Source organism: Hyposmocoma kahamanoa, unplaced genomic scaffold (assembly GCF_003589595.1).
Source record: "Hyposmocoma kahamanoa isolate Upper Pololo Valley unplaced genomic scaffold, ASM358959v1 117, whole genome shotgun sequence".
NCBI classification, from domain to species: Eukaryota; Metazoa; Arthropoda; class Insecta; order Lepidoptera; family Cosmopterigidae; genus Hyposmocoma; species Hyposmocoma kahamanoa.
Window position 1 is genome coordinate 2,511,860 of NW_020653397.1, and position 25,461 is coordinate 2,537,320.

General features: G+C 36.7%; 1 protein-coding gene across 3 annotated transcripts; it reads left to right on the forward strand.

Moving 5' to 3' along the window:
* The first annotated feature begins 989 nt into the window (after nucleotides 1-989).
* LOC113239944 (intraflagellar transport protein 46 homolog) lies at nucleotides 990-24,763 on the forward strand. Of its 3 annotated transcripts, none has more exons than XM_026477113.1 (8): nucleotides 990-1,423; nucleotides 3,339-3,480; nucleotides 6,370-6,390; nucleotides 18,788-18,956; nucleotides 20,522-20,688; nucleotides 21,537-21,640; nucleotides 22,342-22,454; nucleotides 24,468-24,763. In XM_026477113.1, exons 1-8 carry the CDS (start codon nucleotides 1,001-1,003, stop codon nucleotides 24,736-24,738), a joined length of 1,410 nt encoding a protein of 469 aa, XP_026332898.1. In that variant the 5' UTR covers nucleotides 990-1,000; the 3' UTR covers nucleotides 24,739-24,763. The 3 variants fall into 3 exon arrangements, with proteins under 3 accessions (XP_026332898.1, XP_026332899.1, XP_026332900.1); XM_026477114.1 differs by having other exon boundaries at nucleotides 3,342-3,480; XM_026477115.1 differs by lacking the exon at nucleotides 6,370-6,390 and having other exon boundaries at nucleotides 991-1,423.
* Nucleotides 24,764-25,461: the final 698 nt, after the last annotated feature.

Sequence of the window (25,461 nt, forward strand, 5' to 3'; positions counted from 1 at the left end):
TTCTTAATTATGTATGACGATGATGAACATCTGACTTCAAAAAAGCAGGAGGTCTCAATTCGACTGTATGTTTTTGTGTGTATGTTACATAATTACTTCGCCATTTGTGAACCGAATTTGATGGTTTTTTTTCTGTTGAAAAGAGGGTACCTCAGTCTAGGTCCCATAAAATTTCAAAAAAATGTTCCACCCCTAACAGTGGCAAACTAGGGGATGAATCCGGTTTCGCGCACTTTCTGTTAACCGATGTCAGTAAAACTTGGCAAATAGATGTAATTCCACATTGACTTACAAATAAATGGACGACGGGTCTAATACAAAAACCACGAAAAAAATGTCCCAAGTCAACCTATTTAAACGTAGTGACATGTAAAGGAATATGAAAAAGCTAAAACGTTGAATTTAAATTGTAATGTCATCGCAGTACTGTCTAATTTTGCTTGCTTCGCTGTCAGTCGAACAAATGAAGACTAGAGCGTGAATGACGCTCTGTATACGATTTTAACGCCCTATAAGTTCGGACACTTTTTAGCGCGGACCCGACATCCATATAATTGTAAGTCAATGTAATTCCAATAAAAAAGCCGATAAGCAAGCTTTTGAGGTAGGTTTTTTTAATAAAAATGTTTAACACAATAAAGTTTTCTCATTCTTATTCTAATTAAATTAAGTTTCAAATAAAATATATAGGTAAATTAGTTTTCATTTGCAACTAATTATGTTACTCGTTAAAAATATCTCGCGTGGTAGGACTTTGTTTCTTATGCAATTAATATTTTACAAAATATATTTATTATCCTACACGCGAAATATCAACATCGTTAGAAGGCTGCACAGTATTGATCTGGTTTCGGTAACGGAAAGTGCATATAAAAGAAATCTACCATGCGTGGGGCATGAAATAGCTAACGGGACATATGTGTATTCAAGCTTGGCGCCATAATTCAAATAAGCGCATCTGAAATTCAATACGAACCCGAGGAGTTCTCAACGTTTAAACATGCTTGTAGTTTCATATATTCACACATTCTGTGCCATTCCGTACCATGTTGCCCCCAATATGCCACCAGACTGCAAAAGCACGAGGTCTTTCGACAAAGAGTGCCCGACCGAAAAGGTTGCGCCTTCATCCGTTGCTATGGAAACCAGTGACAAACATTGCCAAACATTTATCGTGAAGAGGGAGAAGAGCGGAATAGTTCGTGAGGAATTCGCTTTGGAGCTGATGTATGACGAAACTGTGGTGGTTAACGCTCAAGAAATAGACAGTCCTTCGAGTTCCGACGGAGAGGGCGTGGTGAAAGCCGCAATGGCGAAGTTCAATCCTCCCGTGCGACATACTGCAAAACACGACTTCGATTCCGAGAGCGAAAGCGAGTCTGAACAGGAGAATTTCTTGGACAATGTTTCCGGAGAAGATCAGGTAAGAATACTTTAAATAATAGAAGTTAGGTAGCAGGTACAGGCTGCAGCACATCAAGCTACTGTTGATGGATCTTCGAACAAAAGTGTATAGCAACAAAAAAACGACAGGACATTGGCGACATCGCCATTTTTTTTTGTATAATTTTTATAATAATATTAAACTTCCGTACATAGTTATTTTTACTTGACATTGGCAAAATCATTGATTATTTCGATGGGGCCATAACATTTAAAAGAAGAAGAAAAATTGTCTGTTGACTGTACCAAATAACTTATTATTTCATAACTTTTATTCTGCAATAGCTGCGAACAACTAAGGCTATCAGCGCAAAAGAGGTGTAAACTACATTTAATTTTCTTAAATTACTTTAAATGAAAAAAAAAAAACAGTTAAATGTATTTTATAAATGAAAGTATCATCCAAATATAATATTATTATTATGTACTTTAGTATAATTTAAAGTAATATTGGAGAAAAAAAAGTGGGTAATACCACTTTTGCGCTGATAGCCTAAATTAATGTTATCGTTACCAAAATATTTTGTTAATCCATAATAGTTTACTTAATAAAAGATAAATACTACACAAGTACTGTAATGGTAAAATACGTGCTATGTTTTAAAATACAATACAATCAATCACACATGGCACAGCCCAGGAATGGAATTTCCCTGCCTGCGACTGTGTTTCCGAGCACATAAAACTTTTAAGAGTATTTTTAAGGTGCTACTGAAAAAGCATCTTTTGGGTGAGCTCGTTCCATCATAGACCCTACCTTTGCTCCAAGTAATGGTCCAGAGCAGTCTATTTACTTTAAAAAAAAATTAGAGAAATAGTTATAATACTTAATTAGTTATTGGTTCAATCAGTCAACATCCTTACCTCACAATTTATCTTGTGTTAGCAGATAGTACTGTTGCTGCCACTATAGGCAATCAATCGTATTTTTAATAACACTATGGCTTCCAAGTATACAAAAACGAACTCTGTAGTCTCAAAACCAGTACAGTTCAACTGTTCATTCGGGACAGTATCTACCGACCCGAGAGATAGGGAGTTCCGGGGAGATTACGGGCTCCCCGAAAACCATGATAGGGCGGGTCGAGGCCGAGCCCTCCGCCAGTGATACGCCTTCACCAGCGACTCGGACATGGATGTGGACTCGGCGGGGTTTTTGGTTAGCTGCAGGGATGAACACGTTCGGCTGCCCCGGGGCGTTCGCCTCGCGCGCATCTAACGCGTCTTACTAGCGGTCTAGACGAGGGCCTAATGGCGAGGAGACTCGTGGGGCACGTGAGTTGCACTTTAAGTCGGGAGCTATGTCCGGACATTGTCTCAGGGCACTGCTGCCGGCATCTCCGGCACTAGCCCGGAGAGCTAGTAGAGGAGGAGCTAAACATCCTCTGGTTCCTCCAGTCTCGTAGGCATTTGGGAATTGGAGAGACGCCGTTCATTCAGCGTAGGGACGCTGGTCGGGAGATTTGGTAGCCGACTTAGAGTCGACGGCTCAGCGGTGGCAACCGTTAGTTGCGTACAGCGCGACGGAAAGTGAGCGTGCCTACAGATCCTGTACCTATCTGGTAAATTTTATACAACTCTTCGAAAAGTGAGCGTCAGTTTACAAAATAATGAGAAATAATTATATAATAGTAAGTCCTAGTACACAATCGTGCACATATCCGAATCAAGATAATTAATTAAAACTAATAAACAATTGAATTAGTCAAGTGTAGGTACTGTATACCTGTGTATATGTCAATATGGATTCTTAATAACTAACAAATGTAAATTAATGTATAATAATACGGTGAATGTCAAATTCATTAACAAATATAATAATTTAATTGTTTATATTATTTATTTTAGCGTTAGCATTAGATATCTAAGGTAAGTAACACTGTTCTTGCTTCTAGCAGTCCCCAGGCCGGAAACCACAGCCTTTGCAAACAGTCAACAAATCGGCCAGACAAATTGGCCTGCCGAAACAATCGTCCAAAGAAAGTTCCAGTGGTAAAACTAAACCGACAGCTAAACGCGACGATTCTTCGAATTCTGGTGAGTAGATACGTCTTGGCATCTCTTTTTAGCACAGGGCTGAGGCTGTTAAAGAGGGAGATGGAAATTGCTCATGTGTTAAATGTGGGTGTGGTTTGTGATGAAGAGTGTGTGGGATATTTATTTATTTATTTATTTGTTTATTTGCAAACTTTACAGCTTTTTAATTTTCGTTTACAATCATAATAATACGTATATAGCCAATAACAAAGTTTGTCATATTACATTTTAATTATAGCGTTACTTTATCTAGCGTTAATCTATAGCCTAATCGAAAAACAAACATGTTGAAAATTTACATTAAGTTCTTAAATTAATGGTAATCTACATATTATTAAATTATTACATACAAATATAACATTATTATTATATAAATTATAAAGGTGTAAGTGTAAGTATGTTTTAGTGTTGTGTGTGTTTGTGTGTGTGTGTGTGTCTGTGCTCTGTTTGTTTGATAATTATTGCCATCTAAACTGGGCAAAAATATGAGAATGGAGTGTAAAACAAATGTGTCTCAATTGTTGTCGACATTCAGTCGAAAATTTCTCACCGGTTATTTTATAAACAATCTTGAAATGCATTACATTATAATAATAATAATAATCATTTATTTAAGAAAATAAAGTACATGTACAAGGTAATTTGATCTACAGCCATTCAAAAATTATTAGGATTTTACATACAATTTGTGAATTTCGACTGAAACCGTCATAACCTATTTTAAGTTCAGGACTTGTATTAATAGGATTATAATTTGTGACGTATGTGACGTATTAGAATATTTGTTATTTTAATTGTATATATTTCCAATTAAAACCATTTTTCGGATCTACTTTTGCTCTTTACACGTCTCATGATCACGGTTGATAGCACTCGTTAAGAACCCGTCAAGTTTGCTTGAAAAAGACAAACAAAGGTACGCATTTTTAGATCCGAAAAAATTATTTAATTTCCAATGTGTAGTAATGGCAATGACAGATAGGCGGGGGAAGATCTTTCCACACCTTGGAAGTGGCTTATTTAAAACAACCCGAAGTCCCGACGAAAGTATAGACGGGTAACTCATAAATATACCTATAAGATTGCTTTTCGGTACCAAACAACTTTAAACTTATGTAAGGATTGTACAAAGCAGGCTAATTTTAGTACTCTAGAATTGGCCATATTAAGCTGTTTGCTATCGACAAGATACGGTGAAATATGTTCTCTTGTACGTGTTCTAAAACAGTAAGGATACAAGAGTTTTGCACATGTGGAAGCATAATGCTTTGTGCGAATCCTTGAAATGTCTACAACATAGAGGTGGAGCCCCAGCCTACGTCTACTAATCCCCCGATAATGGAAAGGGGAATGCGGAATTAAATCACGCAATTCCATCGCCCTCTCGGTGACATATCTTAATGCAAGAGTAAAGGCCCATTTAGATGGAGAGAGTTTATCGCACGCTTCGTGACGAAAAATCGTACGCGATTATCGTAAGCAATAATCGCCATAAGATTATCGTATCATAATGTTTACATTGATGCAAAAACTAAAATCTCGCCTACGATTATGTCATACGAGATTCGCAAGCAACTTAATTGCTTCCTCGACAGTTTACACAGAGAAATATGTAGTAAGGAGATTCTTACTTACGAGTTTTCGTCTTGTCTAACCACGATCTCGTGTGACATTTTTTCAAGTTCATACGATTATCGTACAAATCGGGTCGAACCGTTTTGAGTGTGAGAATTGCCATTCGAGTTCAGTGATTACTGCGGTATTGACTATGAATATATCAAAATGACACAAAAATCATTGAAATTTGGAACTGCTGATAATATTAAGTTCATTGCACTGTATAGAAATATACATTTTTTTTAAATTTTATAACATTTCTGAACCCTTTTTTTCTTTTTCTTTTCCTTAATTCTTGTCTAAGAAAAGCAGTGATAATCAAAACACCCTCGCGCACTGTACTCATGGTAGAAACGGCTGGCACAAAAACTCGAAATACGATTTTTGCTTTCAAGTTCTGTTTACACGGACGTTCAATATTCAAAGGCGAGGCGATTATCGCTCACGTGGATGGTCGATAATCGCGAATGATTAGACGAGGAAAGTTTTTTATATTCTTTCGATAATCGTATCTTCGAGACGAGAAAATCTCTCCATCTAAATGGGCCTTTTGATACTAATAAATATTACACTCGTATTCGTACAGTTTGTCGGAAATGTTTTTATGGGCGAGTTTTTAGTGTCATAGTTATACTATGCAAAGTCCTAATAATACCCACGCATAACAGCTTCTGTTATATTTTTCCGTTCGAGATTACGATTACTTTTTTAAAATAATATCAAGTGACGGCTGGTGGTACGCGCCTGTCCATAATAGTTGCAGCGCCACTCAGAGCTTTAAATCGCAAAATTCTGAAGAGCACTGTCACTGCGCCTGTCACTCTGAGACATAAGTTGACAAGTCCCATGTGCCTGTAATTTCACCAGGACCCTTATATTCAAAACCGGAACGCAGTAATGCACACATTACTTCTTGTAGCAGAAATAGGTAAGGTGGCACTACTTCCCTGGACGAGCTCTTTAACAAAAAGCTTTTACTGCTTCTAAAAATAATTAAATCATGCAACTCTATCGCATACTCTACGTGATTTAACCTAAAGATATTTTTTTATATTAATAATAAAAATTCATTGATACTGTAATCAATACTATCTTTTAAATATTCGTACGGTTTGTCATAAATGTTTTAATGGAATGAAGTATTCTATTGTAAACTCTAATACCCACGCATTATAGTTATATTTTTCCGAAGTTTTACAACGATTACCTCTTTCGACCACCCGTCCTACAAACAAAGGACTGTCTATTGATCAAACTTTTTATTTGTTTTAGATATCTCTCAACTAAGCGAAGTTGGTGAGCAACATTTGAAATAACGTGTTGACAATATTATATTAGTTATTTTATTTTAATATTATTTTAGTTAAATGCGTATTAGTCAGAGATCGGAATAAGTATACATCTATTGGTCACTGGATTATGAGTGTAACCCACATTTTTTTTCTCTCTACAATATTACTGAATGTAAAAACATACCATAACTTTATTCCAATGATTCCTATAGTGGTCTATAATGACCCCCAAGGTCTAACCTACAAGGGGTAAAAAAATGTGTACAAGAGGACTTTATTGTGAATGGGGACCGATTTAAGCAGGTCGTTATCAAAACTTTTACACAATGCTATCTTATAACTATTTTAACCCAATATATCTTAGGTTCAATTTAAAAGCTAAGTATTGTATTCGGTTGTCTGGGACCTCACTATACAGGCTTGTCTAGTGTGAGGGCAGTGGTAATCATATCATTGTTGCTATCAATTTGTCAAATATAATTTTATAACAAACATATGAGTTACTTATTTATTTATTCAGTTCATCAACACTATATACATTATAACATTCAATTACATATTTAACATTACGAAACAGAGAACTTAATGCTATTACAGTTATAGGTGAAGACAACATGCAATGGAGGTAATAAGAACGTTAACATTTACTATTACAATTTGAATCGATCAATCACATTAAATTGAAAAGAATGTAAATAGTATTAATAGAGCAAAATAAAAAAGCAAATCGAAAATTAAGTAATTAAGGCATAAGAATATGCATATATATTTAAAATGTTTTAAGACGTCAGGGACTTGATAGAATGTCGGCAAATTGTCGGCAGAGATGTCACAGTGTTAATACACTTGTCGTTATGTAGACGTGCCAGTCTGTCAAGAGGTGGAAAATGGCCCAAATTGGAGTGGGAGCTCGGGGTACGGAATAGGTTAAAACATTTTGAGACCTTGGCAACCTACGCGGTATATTAAAACCTAGTTCGTTCAGTAATTCAGGCGTGTCTAGAATTCCATTAGCAAGCTTAAACAAGAACAGATTGTCGAGTGTGTGCCTGCTATGCGATAGTGATTCAAATTTGAATTGCTTAAGTGGCCTTATATTACCTATGAAGTTCTTAAACATTTGACAAGAAACGAGATATTCCTTCCGTTAGATAAATGTATATTAACTTTTTTTTTTAATTCTTCACTAGCACTGTGTTAGCTGTCAAACACACATTTGAATTTGATGATTTAGAAAAGAAAACAATGTTAGAGAGGCAGAGAGAGAGGGGTCTACCTGCCAAAGAAGTTTGAGAGCCCCTGCTCAAGTGGATTAAATAGTATAATTATAACTTTTTTAATAAAAAAACCTACCTAAAGGATTGTTTATCCGCTTTCGCCGTGTTCGTTACCGTGGTTTCCTCAACGATAATTGAAACGCATATGTCCTGAAAGTATATGCTGGAAGTTCTCCTCAAAACCAATCATGTTAACCCAAACTAGATTTTTTTTATAACATTAAGTGACGAGACGAACAAGTCGTGCGCCTGATGGTAACTACACGCCTGTCCATAACAGTTACAGTGCCACTCAGAGCTTTAAATTGCAAAGATCTGAGGGGCACTGAGATGACAAGTCCCATGCGCCTGTAATTTCACCAGCACCCTTACCCTCTAAAACCGAAACACATTAATGTTGACATTACTGCTTGGTGGCAGAAATAAGTAAGGTGGCAGTACTACCATGGATGAAATTTTTCACAAGGAGCTCTACTGCTACTTAACAGGTAGCTGCTGTATACTGTTGAGGAGTTCCTCCCAATCGACGTCTGTCATTTCCATCATCAGATCAACTCTAGGTCACCATTACATTGGAATTTATATCTATGCACCAAGTTTTATTCAAATCGGTTACCGAAAGTGGGAGAAATTCAATAAACCGGATTCATCCTCTAATTTGCCACCCTTAGAGGTAAGAATATTCTCGTCAAACTTGAATGTGACGACTACTAACGTACCTCCTTTCTAACAAAAATCACACACCCCGAACACTCCATACAACGGTCGAAAGTTATTTACCTACTACTACTACATACAGCAAGGCGCTATCTGCACACGCGCAAATGTGTGCGTGAAGTGGCAGGGTTACACATCACTTTCTCGTACAATTACGTTGCGTGGTCTGAGCGGCAACGTAACGAAAATGCTAACGCGAATCTATTATATGTGATTCTATTAATAGAATCCAGAATCCTAATAGTTACACATGTCTATTATGTATTTATATCGATATAACATCATATTTTTCTCTAACTCACTAACTTGAGTAATATTGAAGATTTCTTGAAAAATGTATTCAAAGCACTTATATTTTGGACATGTACTTTTAAATAATGTAACCAAGGTATTTGAAATTGCGTACCCAAGTTGATCATCATTGCTTAGTTAATAATTAGGTATATTCGCTACTTACGTAATATTTATCGGCAATATTTTGAAAATTCGAGAACCCTTGTCTACTAGTTCACGAAGTCATGGCGCCTCATTCATTATATTGATATAATAAATCTGTATTTTTTTATACATACATATATATTAATCGTCAGTAAATAAATGAAGAAAACAATAACGGAATGAGTCTCACACAAGTTTTTTTATTTACATACTTCGTTTCATCTTTCGGAAAATGATCATAAACAGCCGTACACAGCACAATTCACGACCATTGTAAATAGTACCGTAAAATGATGTTTTATATTAACGTACAAGTTTCGTAATGAATAAATGGAAACTATATTCAAATATCAAAGCCGTCTTCGCGTGAAAACGGCTCACCGGCAGCCTTGTTGTCGTTCAGTCAATGTGACCGGCAATGTGCGGGGCGTGGTGAGGTATCTAAAGTTAGAGAGGGGCGGAGAGTGTCCGTTCTCTTTACTTTTTGTTCTCTGGCATTGGTAAAGGCGCGTGTCTGCACTAAACCAAGTGTTACGGGAGAGGGATTTAACATTATTATTTTTTATTTCAATGACTCCTCCGACTTTAATTTTTTGCCCACTAAGCATTAATACCTAGTCAGGTCATAAATTCTGTCACATGTTTAATATAAAATAATTGAAACAAGTTTATTCATTATGTAACCATTTATATACCAAAATGAACTTAACAAAACATAGATTCTTATGACACTAAAGTTTATTCAAAATGACCTCCGTGATTTTGAATACAGGCTTTCAATCTGCGCGGCCAGTTGTCTATCGCAGCACGAACGAGGTGCATGTCAATATCGGCGGCTGCCTTAATCAAGGATCTCTTGAGTGACTCCAAATTGGGATGAGGCTTTGAGCACGCCTTTTCCTCCAAGTGTTGCCATATCTTGTAATCTAACGGATTCAAATCTGGACTGGAGGAGGGCCAGTCTTCGTGCCGGATGAAGTCGATTTCACGCGCCGCCAGCCAGTCTTGTGTGCTCTTCGCTCTATGAGCTGGCGCCGAATCTTGTTGGAATACCCAGTGCCTGTTATTGAACATGGTATGAGAAACAGGTTCCACAAGGTTCGTCAGGACTCTATTTTGATACACAACTGCATTCGTTTTTACATCTTTCTCACAAAACTGTACCTCTGTTAAGCCCCAATAAGAAACTCCCAACCATACCATGAGCGAGGATGGAAAATGACCTCGTTGGACACGCGGAATACGGTTGCTCGCTTCTTCACTACTGTGTGCGTACACCTTATCATTTTGTTTGTTATAGCTCTCTTCTACAGTAAAAATTTTTTCATCTGAAAAAAGAATTTCCCGATATTTTTTTCCCGCGTACCGCTTCAACAAAGCGCGGCATCTCTTCAGTCTCAGGTCCATTAGACGAGCATTCAAACGATGTCCTGTTTTTCTTCGATATGCCCGAAGCCCTAAGTCTTCATTTAACACCCTTTTCACCGTGGTTCTGCTTAACCCCATCTGAAGGGCCAACAGTTTCTGCTTACGTTTGGGATTTCTTTGAATTCGCGCCTTCACAGCTTTTTCACTGCTGGAGTCCTAACAGACCGAGGGCGACCACTTCTTGACCTGTCATCTACACTAGAGTCTTCATTGTATCGTTTGATGGTACGATAAACGAATCTTTAGATTATATTCAAATTTTTCAGTATGTCAAAAATTTGAATTGGCGCGTAACCGCAACGATGCAACGCAATAACTGCAACACGGTCTTCTTTAAGCGTCCACTCCATATTTAAAAATGAGTAAAATTCTAATAAGTATACATTTTTATTTTCATGAACAATTCGAAATTCAAATTCAACAAACTTTTTTGTGGCCAGCATTCTAAAAGAAAAGTTTTCACTGTGTGACAATACTTATGACCTGACTGTGTATATGTTGTCTACGGACTGATAATAGATCCCCGTAAATCACGCTAAGGCTCAACTCACACTGGCGCAGTGTGGAAGCGTCGCGACGCGTCTTGTTTTTCGCCTACAGCATATTCATCTCTATTTTCCCATTATTAAGGTACAAATTTGTGTTATGCAAATATGGAGTCGCGGGTCGACGCTTGGTTGCAGTCGAGCGGCTTCTTGTGTTACTTGAGCGCAGTGAGGCGTCAGACGCCGACCACACTGTGTTCCGGGCGCACTAATGCGATGGTCGCCAGGCATTGTAGAGTAGTTTTCAAATTTGGAGCCAAAATAGTAGCAATTTCATGAATTTAAACTTTCTTAAATTTTCCAATTTTTTTTTTGTATTTAGGTATGTTCAGAATAAAAAATACTTCATCACAATCAAGTCAATCACTCCTTTATTCCAATAATACGCAATAATCATAAATTTTCGTGACACAAATGAGTCACATAATGTGACTGATGATATTTCGTGATATACTGTTGAGATACACACATCAAAAAAAGTTTGCGATCAATAGCATAAGCTCCTATAATTCTTTAAATTTAACTTTATCAAGAAAAAATCTATGTTGTATGCTTTCTTTAAATAGGAATACCCTGTTTGAAATTAAAATATAAAACTATTTTTTATTATTTATTTTAAAAAATTGAGCCATTAATCATAATGTAATAGTGATAGAAATTTCATAGAAAGAAAAAGACTGTTTAATTAAACTTAAACAACAATTTATTATTAAAAGGTGTGAATTCAATATAAAATAACTCCTCCCCTGGCTCGAATACATGCTAAGATCCTCCTGGGCATGCTGAGGATCAAGTTATCCAGCATTTCCTGGGGTAACCTATCCCATTCTTCAATAGCGGCTTCCCTGAGCTCTGGAACTGTGTGGGGACGTGGCTCACGGTTCCATACTGCTCGTTTAAGAGCATCCCACGCGTGCTCTATTGGGTTTAAGTCGGGCGAGCCGGCAGGCCAGTCTAATCGTGTGATATCGTATTCTTGAAGAGCAGCATTGACTCGTTGAGCTCGATGTGCGCGCGGGCGCATTATCATCGACCAGTACAAATTGGTGCCCATGGTTTACTCGGAATGGTCTGACGATATCATCAATAGCAACTGCTTTGTACATGTCTGCTGTCATGAAGCCCCGATACGGGATCAAAGGCGTTCTAGCTCCAATCATAATGCCACCCCAAAAGGACACCGATTTTCCGCCTTGCTGAACTGTTCCAGTGGCAGTTCTTTGTCTTTCACGGTCGCCTGGTCTTCTCCAGACACGGACACGTCGGTTATCTGGATGAGTGCTGATTCGGGATTCGTCAACGAAGAGACAGTTTTGCCAAATGTTTTCGTCCTCACCTTCTTCATTTTGCCGAAGTCTAGCCCACTGCAATCTTCGTTGTTGACGTTACCGGAAGTTGAGCGGAGCTCGCCAAGACCTCCGTGCTCGTAATCCAGCCTGGTGCAAGCAATTGCGAACGGTCTGCGTGCTAACTTCAAGCCCAGAGGCGGCCCTGACTTCTGCTTTTATTTTAGTGGCGTTGATTGTTGGATCACGGGCTGCCAGCAATCTAATATAGCGCTTTTGGGCAGCTGTCAAAACAGTTGGGCGACCGCTGCGGGGTCGGTCAGCTAAATTCCCCATTCCGTGATACCTCTGCAACGTAGCCACGACACAGGATTGGGATATAGCAAGTCTGCGTGCTATTACTCTCGTGGTGTATCCTTCTTTCCTCAAAGTTACTATTCTAGCTCGTAAAACCTCTGATAATTCTCTTGGCATTTTTTCAATCACAACTTTCCGCGAAAAATATCTTGAATCGCTTATAATTGACTAAATCAGATTTCTGAATGAGCGTAAGCTAGGACTGAAAGCCTTTTTATATGAAAAAACAATTGAACGGGGTCATTGTTTTATGATGTTCTAATTTATTTTTAAATAAAGAATCTAAAAAGAAGAAAAAATCATAATATAATCTACAGTAACAAAAAAGATTTCAGTTTTTCGAAGTGATCGCAAACTTTTTTTGATGTGTGTACTTGGTTACATTAATGATAATATGATTTTAGGAAACAATCATGACAGTTATTTGAAATAAATGTAGTTGAAATGTCAATATAATATTGTTGATTTAACATAATCATCGACCAACAATATTTTATCTAATATGGCCCCACTCATAGATATCGTTTTGACTTTCAGACTTATTTAACAATAAGACGAGTTAGTTCAATTGCTAAACGGTACAATAGGCCTAGAAGGTGACGTCTATCTATGAGTGCGGCTACTAACTAGGCTTGTAAACATTATTATATAGTTATACTCCTTTTAACATAATTAACTAGATACGTACTACTACTCATTGGTAGGTAATTTTAATTTCAGTCTTTATGATTGATCACTACTTTAAGAACTTTGACAATTAAAAATATTAATAATGAAATTAAGAAAAACAGAACAATATTAATGTGACATAGAATCATTGTCATCGTTGGGCTTTCCAATAAATTTAAGAAATTCCTCCTCAAGTCCCGATGCTTTATTGTAATCTCCTACAAAGGATTCATTTGTCCAGGAACGTCTAATAATGCTGCAAAGACTGGTAGTATGTGAAGTCGAAGCTATAACTTGCTGATCTCCATAGGTAATTGTAATATCGTTGAGAATTCGTATTTTTTTATTTTCGGGCACTATATTTACATTATGTATTTCAGATGCAGTTGGAGTTTTATACATTTTAAAAAAACGTAAATGTGTATCATGTACGCAAGCGAAATTTAACCATTCAAAGCAGCTCTGTTTTCTGAATTCCAAATAAGACCACACAACTAAAAAAAATAAATACATATATTTATTTTTTTACTTGATTTGATTTTCAATTCATAGAATTAAAACGTTTGGAAATCAAATCAAGTAGCATTAAACATAAAAAAATTGCTAAAAAATCACTTGATGAACTCCCATAATGCCTTTGAAAGTAGCGATATCTTTTATTTTAATTTCGTCTTTCTCGACAATTATAATTTCGACATTTTTAACGTGCTTTCGGATAATGTCTATAAATGCATCAAAAATTCCAACATCCTGCTGACACTTAACTTGATAATCAGAAGTTCTCTTTATTACTGCGCCAATCCCATCGGGGGCACCTTTACCGTGCCCAGCTTCTTGATAATTCCTATAAAATAAAAGGCTTAACTGAGGGGAGTCATTCTCCAGTTGCGTTAAAATATAAAAAATATATTTATTTCGGTACTGGCTAGAAGGGCCATCTGTCAAAATGTGAATACGATTAATTTGTGGCAATTTATTGGAAACAAATTTAAATAAATGATCTAAATGAGCCCACACAGCCGCTGCATCGTGACGTGTGCACTCACTAACTGTGCAAAGAGAATAGACTTCCGTCGCATGCATTTCTTTTTTTAAATAAACCACCGCTGTGTGAAGGCACACTTGACCACGACTGCCACCAAAGTGCATGCTCTGAACTTCCTCGGCATATTTATAGCCATAATTTTCAGAAAAATCCATATGAATCAACGATTCGTTGCTAGGTAGTGATTCTTTTAAACGTTTTATTGTAGCATACTGGTTAGCAATGTTGTGTGTGATAAAAATTTAGGCAATAAGTTCTCCAGTTTTATTATCAAGTTACGTGGGTCTGACGTCTGAGGCTTTTTCTTTATTATTTTTATTTCTTTGGTATCTACTATCTTTGTATCTCTTTCCCATTCTATGTCTTGTATCTCTTGATCAATTCTTTATATACTATCAATCTTGTCTTTACAATTATCGCATTTGCGGTTAAGGCAATCTACATTATATTTATCACAGCAGACTTGCATTATCAAATTATGACTGTCTTTTACATCAATAATGTTATTTTTATTTAGTGCTGATATTAATAAGTTAAAATTTGTATGCAATGTACAGGCACATGTATCACGATCATCAACTGGAAGAGAAACCCAAAAGGGCCTGAGCCTTGTTAATGTGGTGTAACAGATTTTAATGTAGGTGTTTTCTGCAAAAAATTTCTTATGTAGATTTTTCATTGAATCTATAAGATATTTTATTTGTTTGAATTTCCATTTTTTTTCTTGTATTGTTTCTTGCCGGGAGTAATGCGACTATTTATATCGTGTTCTTAAAAATTTTATATCAAATTTTGGACGCTCAAACCCTTATTTTGTGTTTTATTCGTTAGCCGTTGTCTAAGGCACACTATACGAAGATGTGTCGAAACTTTAAAATGTTTGAATTTCTTTCTATCCAGCTCGTTCGGGGCCAACTGAGCACACAAGGATCGCGCGGGGTAAGGAACGCGGTAAACGGGGGTATCTAGCGCGTTTATTGCGCATTAATGACGGCGACACATGAAAATTGAGCTTTTTTGGAAATCTTCAAAATAATATTATGTGGTAATAGGACAACGCGCGTGTCGTCAAGACAACTGATTTACAGTATTTTGATTTACGGTAACATCAAGGTTACAAGAACGTATAAAAACTTTTATATTACAAGTTTGTAAGCTATACGTCGCCACAAATGCAGAAGTAGAAAGTTGTGAGAAACTGTTAATAGATTACTTAATGTACATTTTTGTACTTGTTTAACGTTGTTTTAGATAATGTAAAATACGTTAAATTATTATATTATATGTTTATAAATTATTCAGTAGTAATGATGCGGCTTAGTAGCCTAGTGGGCAGAGTTTGCGAAGTTTGCGGTAGCGAATTCACGTTCCGGTTAATTCGTTTTTTTATTTTATTTAGCTTATTTATTTACAAATTGAAATATTTATTGAATTGATATTCAATTTTTGTGAAATTACTCGACTAGTTCGTTATAATTAGTAATATAAAGACGAACACTTAGAAAAAAATCCCCACGATCCGGCCGGATTCGAACCGAGACGTCTCCTAGCAAACCGTGGCAGACGCCATGCCAATTAAGAGGGAGCAGAGGAAATGTTCGATTTGATTTTAGAGGGGTATATCCACTTTAAAGTTAAAAATAAAATATTGTATAAGTGACTACAAGATATATTCAAGCATAGACATTAATCAGAAACATAAAACAATAAAGTTTCCTCGATAGACAAAAATCACGAAATGACCTCTAATTTTCACTTTTTTTGGATTTATCCTCGAAATGCTACTGGTTATTAGGACAAAAATTAGACAATTAATTATATTTATGTATGATCGACAACTGTCACTACGGATTTTTTAAATCCCTTTAGTTTTAGAGTTATTCCGCTAAAACGAATTTGGTACTTTTAACGCGCAAAATTTAACATTTCCTGTCGCATGTCACGCAAACTTCAGGCATATATGTATTTGTTCATCACAAATTTGGGCGGAGACAACGTCAAAACTTTTTTGGCATGAGAGCTCTTAAGCCACGGAACGCACCACCGGACCTCACAAATTTTTCTTGCTTGTTGTAGGACCTTTTTTATTTGGTTTTCAACGACTTTTTAGCCGTAACGCCATCTGTGCAAAATCTATTTCTTCACTCAACCAGGTGCCTTTACAGCTACCAGCAGCAGACTACAGATGTCGCTTTAGTAATTCTAATTAAGTTAATTGAATGTAAGGATGTTTCAATAGTATGTTATAATTATTATAACAAACTAGTGAAGTAACTGCCTCCGTGGCCTAATAGTTACCATGCCGGACTGCCACGCAGAGGTCCCAGGTTCGATTCTCAGGCCGGGAGAAATATTTTTATGGCCTACATTTATTTGTCTCGTGAGTGTAATATGTGGTTGTCTATGTGTCCGTTCATGGCACCCGCGGCACAGGGTTTCTCTAGTATGGGGCTATGTTGAATGTGTGCGTAAAAAAGAAACTGATGGGGTAATTTCACAAAAATAATTGAAATTTTCGAGTTCTTAGGTTTTCGCGATTGTTACACATACGAAATGAAACTATTTTTCCGGATTTAAATGTTAAATTTTTCAAAAAAAAATTCATTCAATAAAATAATTTGTAAAACTTAATGTAGCGTAAATTGGAATGTTTTCTTTGTAAAAATAAAAATAAGGTATTTAATTAATAACTATTGTAACTATAGGGAAAAAATAGGGTGGTTTGCATTAATATTAGACATAACTGGTTGAAGACTGTACCACCTCAGTCAACCGTGGCCATGGGACCTGTAAAGGGCCCGAAACGTCGGTTTGTTTGAAAAAACAAATATACGAGATTTAAATCCGGAAAAATAGTTTCATTTCCTAATTGAAATTTTATTATATAATTTTTTTTAATCAAAATGATTAAGAGACAATTAAAAAAAAGACAGCTTAAGTAGGTTAAAGGAAAAAGATGTTGAGCGTTTCGCTTCAGTTATGACCGCCGCCGGCGCCGACGCGAAACGTACGTCTTTTTCGCTCCTATCATATGCACTTGAAGTTTTTTCTGACCAGCCTAATGCGATTCCGTATCGATAACTGTGAACTCACACGTTAAGCCAACGGAGCGAGAAGAAGTATCTTTTTTTTATAAAATGTAAGTGCGCATTTGACCTCCATCTCACCTGATGGAAAGCAACGATGAGGTCGACGATGTAGCATGCACACTTAAATAGTGCTACGTATAAGTCACTTGACATCTTGCAACTGCCAATATTGACACAGATATTCAAACACAGTTCTTCGCTTCATTGCATTGACTTACAAATAAATGGACGACGGGTCTAATACAAAAACCACGAAAAAAATGTCCCAAGTCAACCTATTCGAAATTTAAATTGTAATGTCATCGCAGTATCGCGCTGTCCGTAGAACAAATGAAGACTAAAGCGGAGTTTGGCGCTCTGTATACGATTTTAGCGCCTTACAAGTGCGGACACTTTTTAGCGCGGACCCGACGTCCATATAATTGTAAGTCAATGCTTCATTGGTAGAAAATGTGCTAGCCGAAGTTAACTACAAAGGTTTAGGTAAATAACTAAATAATGGTAAAGAAGTATTTTATAAGGCATCACCTGATTACTTATTGTAAACTATTAGGGTGAGGACAGACGAGCGCAATTTTGTGAGTTGTGAGTTGCGTTTTTTGAGTTGCGCAGTTTGCGCGAAATTCGGTTGGAGCAAACGAACGTATTTTATTCAGTTGCTTTTAAGCGTTTATACGGGGTGTTTGTGTCGTAATAGTGTAATTGATCCATTAAAAATGGTATGCATTTATGAAGCATTAGAAGACGATGTTAGTAAAAGAAGCTGGGTACATCCACTCAATATGAAACGATTAAAGTATGGGCAGTTTCATATATTAAATACAAGTTTATGTGAACATGCAGATCAATTTATTAAGCTACATGCCAATAAATGTTTTTCAAGAATTATTAAGCCTAGTAAAACCTTTTATTATTAAGTCAGATACAAATATGAGACAAGTCATCAGTCCAGAGGAAAGAATAATAATAACAATCAAGTAAGTTGTTATTTTTTAATTATTTATATTTTAATCTTCGTATCGAACATTTTCGCAAGAAACGTTTATATTTACGCGCATCCTATACCAAAGTGACCCCTTCCCTCACCCCTACCTCCACCCGCGCCACTCCGTCAGACGATGCGACCGAAAGTCAGTTGTCATTATGCACGTGAGCCGACAGTACTTTTATATGAAACCGAATGCAACTCAAACTAAGCGACTCACAACTCAAAAAATTACGCTCGTCTGGCCTCACGCTTACACTTACTCCCTTGCAAGCAGAGGCCGTAGGTTCGAACCTCTTGAGTTTCTGGGAATATATGTGCGAAATTCAACTCAAAATTACCATGAGCTTTTCGGCGGAAGAAAACATCGTGACGAAACCTACACGTTAAATAAGGTTCTCAACACTCGGAAAACGTGTGAAAAATCCCCGACCCGTATTGGGCCAGTGTTACGGACTACGCCCTAAACCCTCGCCTGAGAGGAGACCCGTGCCCACTAGTGGTTCGTACAAATGGGTTGATGATGAAACAACGTCGATAATAACGAAAAAAATTTTTTTAGAGACAGATAGTGCAGATCTGGAGGCTGATGGTGCGGAAGTGGCAATGGGGAGTGGGCGCAAACGAGGGGTGGGAGTGGTCGTCCCGGCGGAGGGCGCATACGACCCTAAGCAGTATCAGGATCTGAAAGTTCCTGCGGAGATTGATAATTTGTTCCAATATATTATGAAGTGAGTACCTTTTTTTTTTGACGGGGGGGAAATCTTTATGGATACCCCTGAGCTCAGGGAGACTCAGGGGTTATGTGGGGACTCTCCCTCCAGACTGGAGGGCCTAATGAAGTGAGTACCTAATAACATTTTATTACCAGTGATCAGAATTGAGGAAGTTAAATTACCTAATGTATGAACGTTTTTTTAATATGGACATACCCATTTCGTCATCATTTTCTATATTGATAACTATGATAAGTGGTAAATGTTAAAAAATTACATTATGATTGTAATTTTTATATGTATTGTATTATATTTATATATTATATAGCCCTATTTACATCAATATTATAATTTATAAGGCTTCAATATTTTGTATCATTGTGGACAACTCTTTTGGCCTAAGATATTTCATGTCAAGTTATGTTATTTGTAAGATATTTTTAAGTTGGCTGTTGTTGTTCCTTAATAAATAAAATAAAATAAAATAAAATCATCGCATATAAAATTTCTTTTTTTACTGTTTATTTTCTAAACATTCCAAAATGTAGGTTGTCTCCATTGACTTACAAAAAGTCAATGGTTGTCTCATGTTTATTTTTTAAATGGCGTGTGACGATACAACCTCTTTCATCGTCATCCAACCTTTTTGTCACCCTTTTCTCTGGTTCCTGGCCACCAATTTTGAATCGTTCTTAAATTCCTTTTGTTCTTCGTCACTTTTCTTCTTTCCATCGTGACTCTCTACTAAACTCCCGAAGCGAGCGCACATGCTATTTCTCATTATACTAAATTACAAATACAATAGTTTCTTATATACTTTTAACGATGTAACCAGTTTATACAAATACATCGTACACATTTCTGTGGAAAAGTTCATAATATTGAAGCTCTGTATACGTCAAGAAATGACAAATCTCCACAAGGACACCAACAGAACTCTCCAGGCTACATTACGCGTGACACTGGCGCTTAAACAGGGATCCGTGTCATGCGTAGCGTAGCCTAGAGAGTCCTGTTGGTGTTTTGGTGTCCGGTGTAGAGAGTCGCGGTGGAAAGAAAAGTAAGTGACGAAGAAGAAAAGGAATTTAAGAACGATTCAAAATTTCAGGTGAAAGTGTGCCGAAAATGGTGTAATGATGATGAAAAAGGTCGCATCGTCACAGGCTAAGGATTTTAAATACATAAATACCTGTAAAACACAAGTACATTAATTATTTAGAGATAGATAACACTATTATCACATTATTTTTGGAATCACATTTCATCTGTAATTAAATATGTACTTTTTCAATTTTCGTCCATTATAGCAAAGCTCAAGTTAAACTGGTCGTTTTGAACTGAAACAATTGACAACACCCATCAATTGCTTCGAATTCGGAGCGCATTTGTAACCGTAATGATTTGGCAGAATAGTTTTCAAACAAATTAAGTGACATTTCGTCTCTATTTCTGGTTATATACTCGGTGATTAAAAATGAAATGTATTATATGATGTTTCGTAAATAAATAAAATTACAAAATAGTAAAAAAAAGATTCAGTATAGCATTATTAGAGCTGAAGAGCAATGCGATGCTTACAGGTACACGCCACAAAAGATCGACATAGATTTCAAACTGCAGCCATTTATACCAGAGTACGTACCTGCTGTGGGCGATTTAGATGCGTTCATAAAAGTGTCCACGCCCGCTTGTAACGTGCGCGCCGCGCCGCTCTCCGAACGCGTGCTCGAGCATATTGATAACTTAGGTATGTAGTAATATGTAAGTGTAAAAAATTAAAAATGTTGGTTAAAACCACGTTTACGAGTAGGTACATACGATGTAAAGATGAAGCTACATCCGATTACTAGCCGAATACTGCCTCGAAAGTAGCCATAGTTTGCAAAATTCGAACGTGTGTAAAAATACAAACTAAATGGGTCCATCCAAGAGGTGTTGCTTCAATTCAGTACTTATTGCCGTTCATACATACATTTTCACACAATTATACTTAATTACAAAATATAAAAGTATTTAATTTTGTAATAAATAACAGTATTATAATTTATTTTCCTTATTAAGTGCCTTATACTCCACTGTAGTTTGCGGTTTAAGCGGCGCGCCTGCTTTATTTATACATTTGATACAATTGCGGAAAGTTAGTCATTATTCACGAGTCCCGAGGCTTCTTGAAGACTCGAGACAAGTGAAAATGACAAATCTGCACGTGTATCAAACGACGTTTTTAATACATTTGCGAAAAACCTACATTAAAAGTAAAATAAAACAGAATTAAAAAAATACATTTTATTTCTTTGTTTTATAAAAATTCAGAGTACAATGGCAACTGTTGCCAGTATTCAGCCACATTAAAATCAAATTAAATAAATATACAACCTCTTTAGTTCTATGTTTAAGACTTGAAACAACAGTAAATAAAAAAAGTGGAAAAGTAAAAAGCTCTAGTGCGGAAAATCCAACTTTCGGCACGATTTGTAGTAAGCAAAATACAACGTTTTGAGCAACTGTCTTAAAAAATAAACTTTTATGGTTAATAATAACATATTGAGAGATGTAATGGAGTAAGTGGACATATCTTATTGTAATTATTTCCAGGTCTGACCGTCCTGGACGAACCGGCAGCAGAACAGAGCGATTCGGCCTTGCTACATCTGCAGATGAGAGCTATTTCGAAGATTAGCAGTACTAAATCCACAGTGGTAAGGTTTCAAATTCTTTATTTATAACTACATGTTCTCCTTTTTAGGGTTGCGTAGTCAAGTTCTGTATAGAAGTGTAAAGGGTGCTGGTGATTTTTTTGTTTAGTCCTCCCATCCATTCCGTCCGATTATCTTTATTATGTAGGTATTTTAAAATTAATAACGAATTTAATTAACTGCCTCTGTGGCCGAACCATGCCGGACTGCTACGCAGTGGTCTCAGGTTTGATTCTCGAGTTTGGGTGTAATTTGTGGTTGTCTATGTGTGTGTGCCCATGGCAACCGCGACACAGGGTTTCCTTAGTGCGGGGCTATGTTGTGTGTATGCGTTATTAATTTATATATTTATTTCACTTATATTTATCAAAGTCTCCATGTTTTGTATGAATGGTAAAAAATAAAGGTTTTAGAAGTAAAATGTCATATCAAATTGTAAAAAGGTGTATACTTATATACCATGTTTTTTTAAATAAGTAAAGGTAGTTGAAAATAAAAAAAAATAAGTCAATAAATTAATTTGTCATTGTAAAATAGTTAAAATTGTAAATAGGATTAAGTCGATATATTCCGATTGAGTTATATATTTAAAAACTAAATTAAAGTAAATAAAATTATCTAGCGTCATAAACAGGACGTGAATAATTTACAATTTAATAAATTACTAATAACGAGTTACGTTTTGTAAAATTATTTTATTCCAGTTGACGAAGAAGATAGAGAACGCTGAAAAGAACTCCAAAGCCGTAGACCGATGGATCAAAGATGTCAGTGAACTGCATTTGTCCAAGCCCGCTCCAACTGTTACTTATACAAGGTAAATACGTATTATTATTAGGGTGGCTTCATTCGGGGCCTATGCGGCTCCTCATCACTGCGACTCGACTGATCTATTGTGATCACCACTAATTACAGTTCGTAGCAAAGGCCAACAGCATCGTTTAACTGAAGGACTCTCCTTGCTCCAACGTTTTTGTCCTCTGGGTGTGTGCCTGCCTAGTATGGAACTTCGTACGCCCATTAGAGGGCAGTACAGGGTGAGGAGATGCACAGGAGTATCATGGTAACCTATCACAAACTATAATTTCTTTTCTCCGAATTTCGTTACTCCGAAAACGGTTCGATTTTTTTTCATTAGTGCGATGACAGTTTTGGTATAAATTTAAAACACAGAAATGTCTTAGAATAAATTATTACACATAGTATTCTTTGGGCAGAAGTTTGTTTGGTCTAACCATGTTTGTAATACTGTCTGTTTTCCATATAATTTAGATTCGTTTCGACAAAATTATTTTTCTTAGATAAAATTGTACCGCCATTCAATTTTACCGTACAGCTTCAAAATTCTGGGCTGTATTTTGCTGGTGCACAGCAAGTCCACTTTCATAATTTTCGTCATACCATTGTGCTATGTTTTTGCTGCAATGTAATTTAAAAACAATGGTCTCGAGTATTCAATAAATAACTTGTAACTGAATCGAAGAGAGTACCAGAACCAAATTTGTTTGCTTTTCCTATCTATTTCCTAGTTCGACCCCCTCCTGTGGGTTTAGGTTAGGTTAGTATATGAAAAAGCCGCTCGAGCCGAACGAGCGAAGCGAGCGTGTCGCGGCAGCGGCCGGCGAGTGCCAGAACCGAATTTGTTTGCATTACCTAGACGGCACGACCCCCTCCTCTAGGTTTAGGTTAGTATATGAAAAAGCGGCACGATCCGAACGAGCGAAGCAAGCGACTACAACTCGAATAAATTAATTTGCGTCTCGTTTACCATATTTTCTAAAGATGCGAGGTGCTTTAATTTGACGAGTTACATTGTGCGACACGTTCTAATACTTTTAATATCTGTAACAAGAAATAATTTAACAAAAATGTATCATGGATATCGTTTTTTTACAAAATAAAAATATTCAATTAGATACATTGGTGAAATGTTTTGTTGGGGAAATGAAAATCGGGAAAAGAATAACTTGTCAATATGTCAAAATAGTGTAACATTAAATGGTGTAATCATGGTGTAATGGAAAAAACCGTAACGTGTTTTCTGACAAATGAAACAAAATCGAGTTCTTAGGTTTTCGCGATTGTTACACATAGGAAATGAAACTATTTTTCCGGATTTAAATTAAATATAAAATTAAAAGAGTCAACCGTGACCATGGGACCTGTAAAAGGCCCGAAACGTCGGTTTGTTTGAAAAAACAAATATACGCGATTTAACTACGGAAAAATAGTTTCATTTCCTAAATGACACAACATCTATTCAAGAAAAGTCTAGGTTTTCGGAGAAACAAAATTCTGTAAATCTAGTTTCTAACTTGTGATAGGTAACCGAGTTTCATCCGCCTCGTGGCAGAATCTACATTCTCTGTTTTCTCACTCCCTAATATTTGACATGACTATTGTGCTTGTTCAAGCCACAATGCCTGTTAAGGCTCTGTAAGCAGCTATCAGGGCTTTTGAATGGTCAAGACCTTTAGACGTGTGCGCTCTCGTTCAGCAGAGTGAGCTTTGCCAGGTTGTGTGCTATCCCTATAAAGACCAATGAAGGCCTCCCTAGCACCAGCCTTTGCCAGTTCGTCTGTGCCTCATTACCCTCGACGTCAGAGTGACTTGAAACCCAACGCTGGACCACACTATTCCTTTCCTCGAGAGGAAAATTCGTGAGGTCCGCTGGTTCGTTCCGTGGCTTAGTTGGTATAGCGTCTGGCACGGTATGCTAGAAGACGTCGGTTCAAATCCGGCCGGATCGAAGGAATTATTTTTGAGTGTTCGATCTTTGTGTTAATAATTATAACAAACTAGTGGAGTAATTTACAAACTTATTTTTCAGTAAAATGCCAGATATCGACAGTCTAATGGAAGAATGGCCTGAAACCATAGAAGAAACCCTTAACGAAGTCGGGTTCCCGCCTCCCAATATAGACTGCTCACTGTCACAATACGTCGACCTCGTATGTGGACTCTTCGACATACCAATCGGAGGAGACTCTTTGAACGATAGGATACAGGCGCTGCACTTATTGTTTAGTTTATATTCTGCTGTGAGGAGTTCTCAACTGTACGCTGATAGACAGAAGGAGAAAAATGTCGAAAATATTTAGTGTTTCAGTAAATAAAGCCTTGATAACGTGTTTGTATAGTTTTTTTATGATGTGATGGGACCAACAAGTCGTGCGCCTGGTTGTTAGCGACACGGCTGTACATATGGCAGTTGCAGTGCTACATAGACTGAAGATCTAAAGGGCACTGCCGCTGCGTTCGTCACCCTGAGACATAAGTTTACAAGTCTTAAAAATGTGCAGCAAAGCTCAGTACTGTTTGACGGCTGAAATAGGTAAGGTGGCAGTACTTCTCTGTCTTTCACATGGAGCTCTACTGGTACTAGAAATCTATATCTTGCCTTATTAATAGTTATGTTTAATCAGTTTGACGATTTCGTGCATAACAACAAAGTTCTGAAACGTATTTGTTATCCATACAAAAATTATTTATTTAGAATTTTTATAACAACACTTATACAACTCTAGACTGAAAATTTGTACACAGAACTAGTGGAAGAGACAATTCTCAGTAGTTCTGTCAACAGAACTAGTGGGAGGGAAAATTCTCAGTAGTTCTGTCAACAGAACTAGTGGGAGGGAAAATTCTCAGTAGTTCTGTGAAGAAAACTGTCTATTTCTTAACAGAACAAATGGGAAACAAAGTGCCAGTAGTTCTGTACAACAGAATAAGTGGGAATAAACGTTTTGTATGAGAATATGTAGTAGTATACGCACCTTGGTGTAATACGATCCCAAAATGACAACTTTTGAAGGCATTCTTGG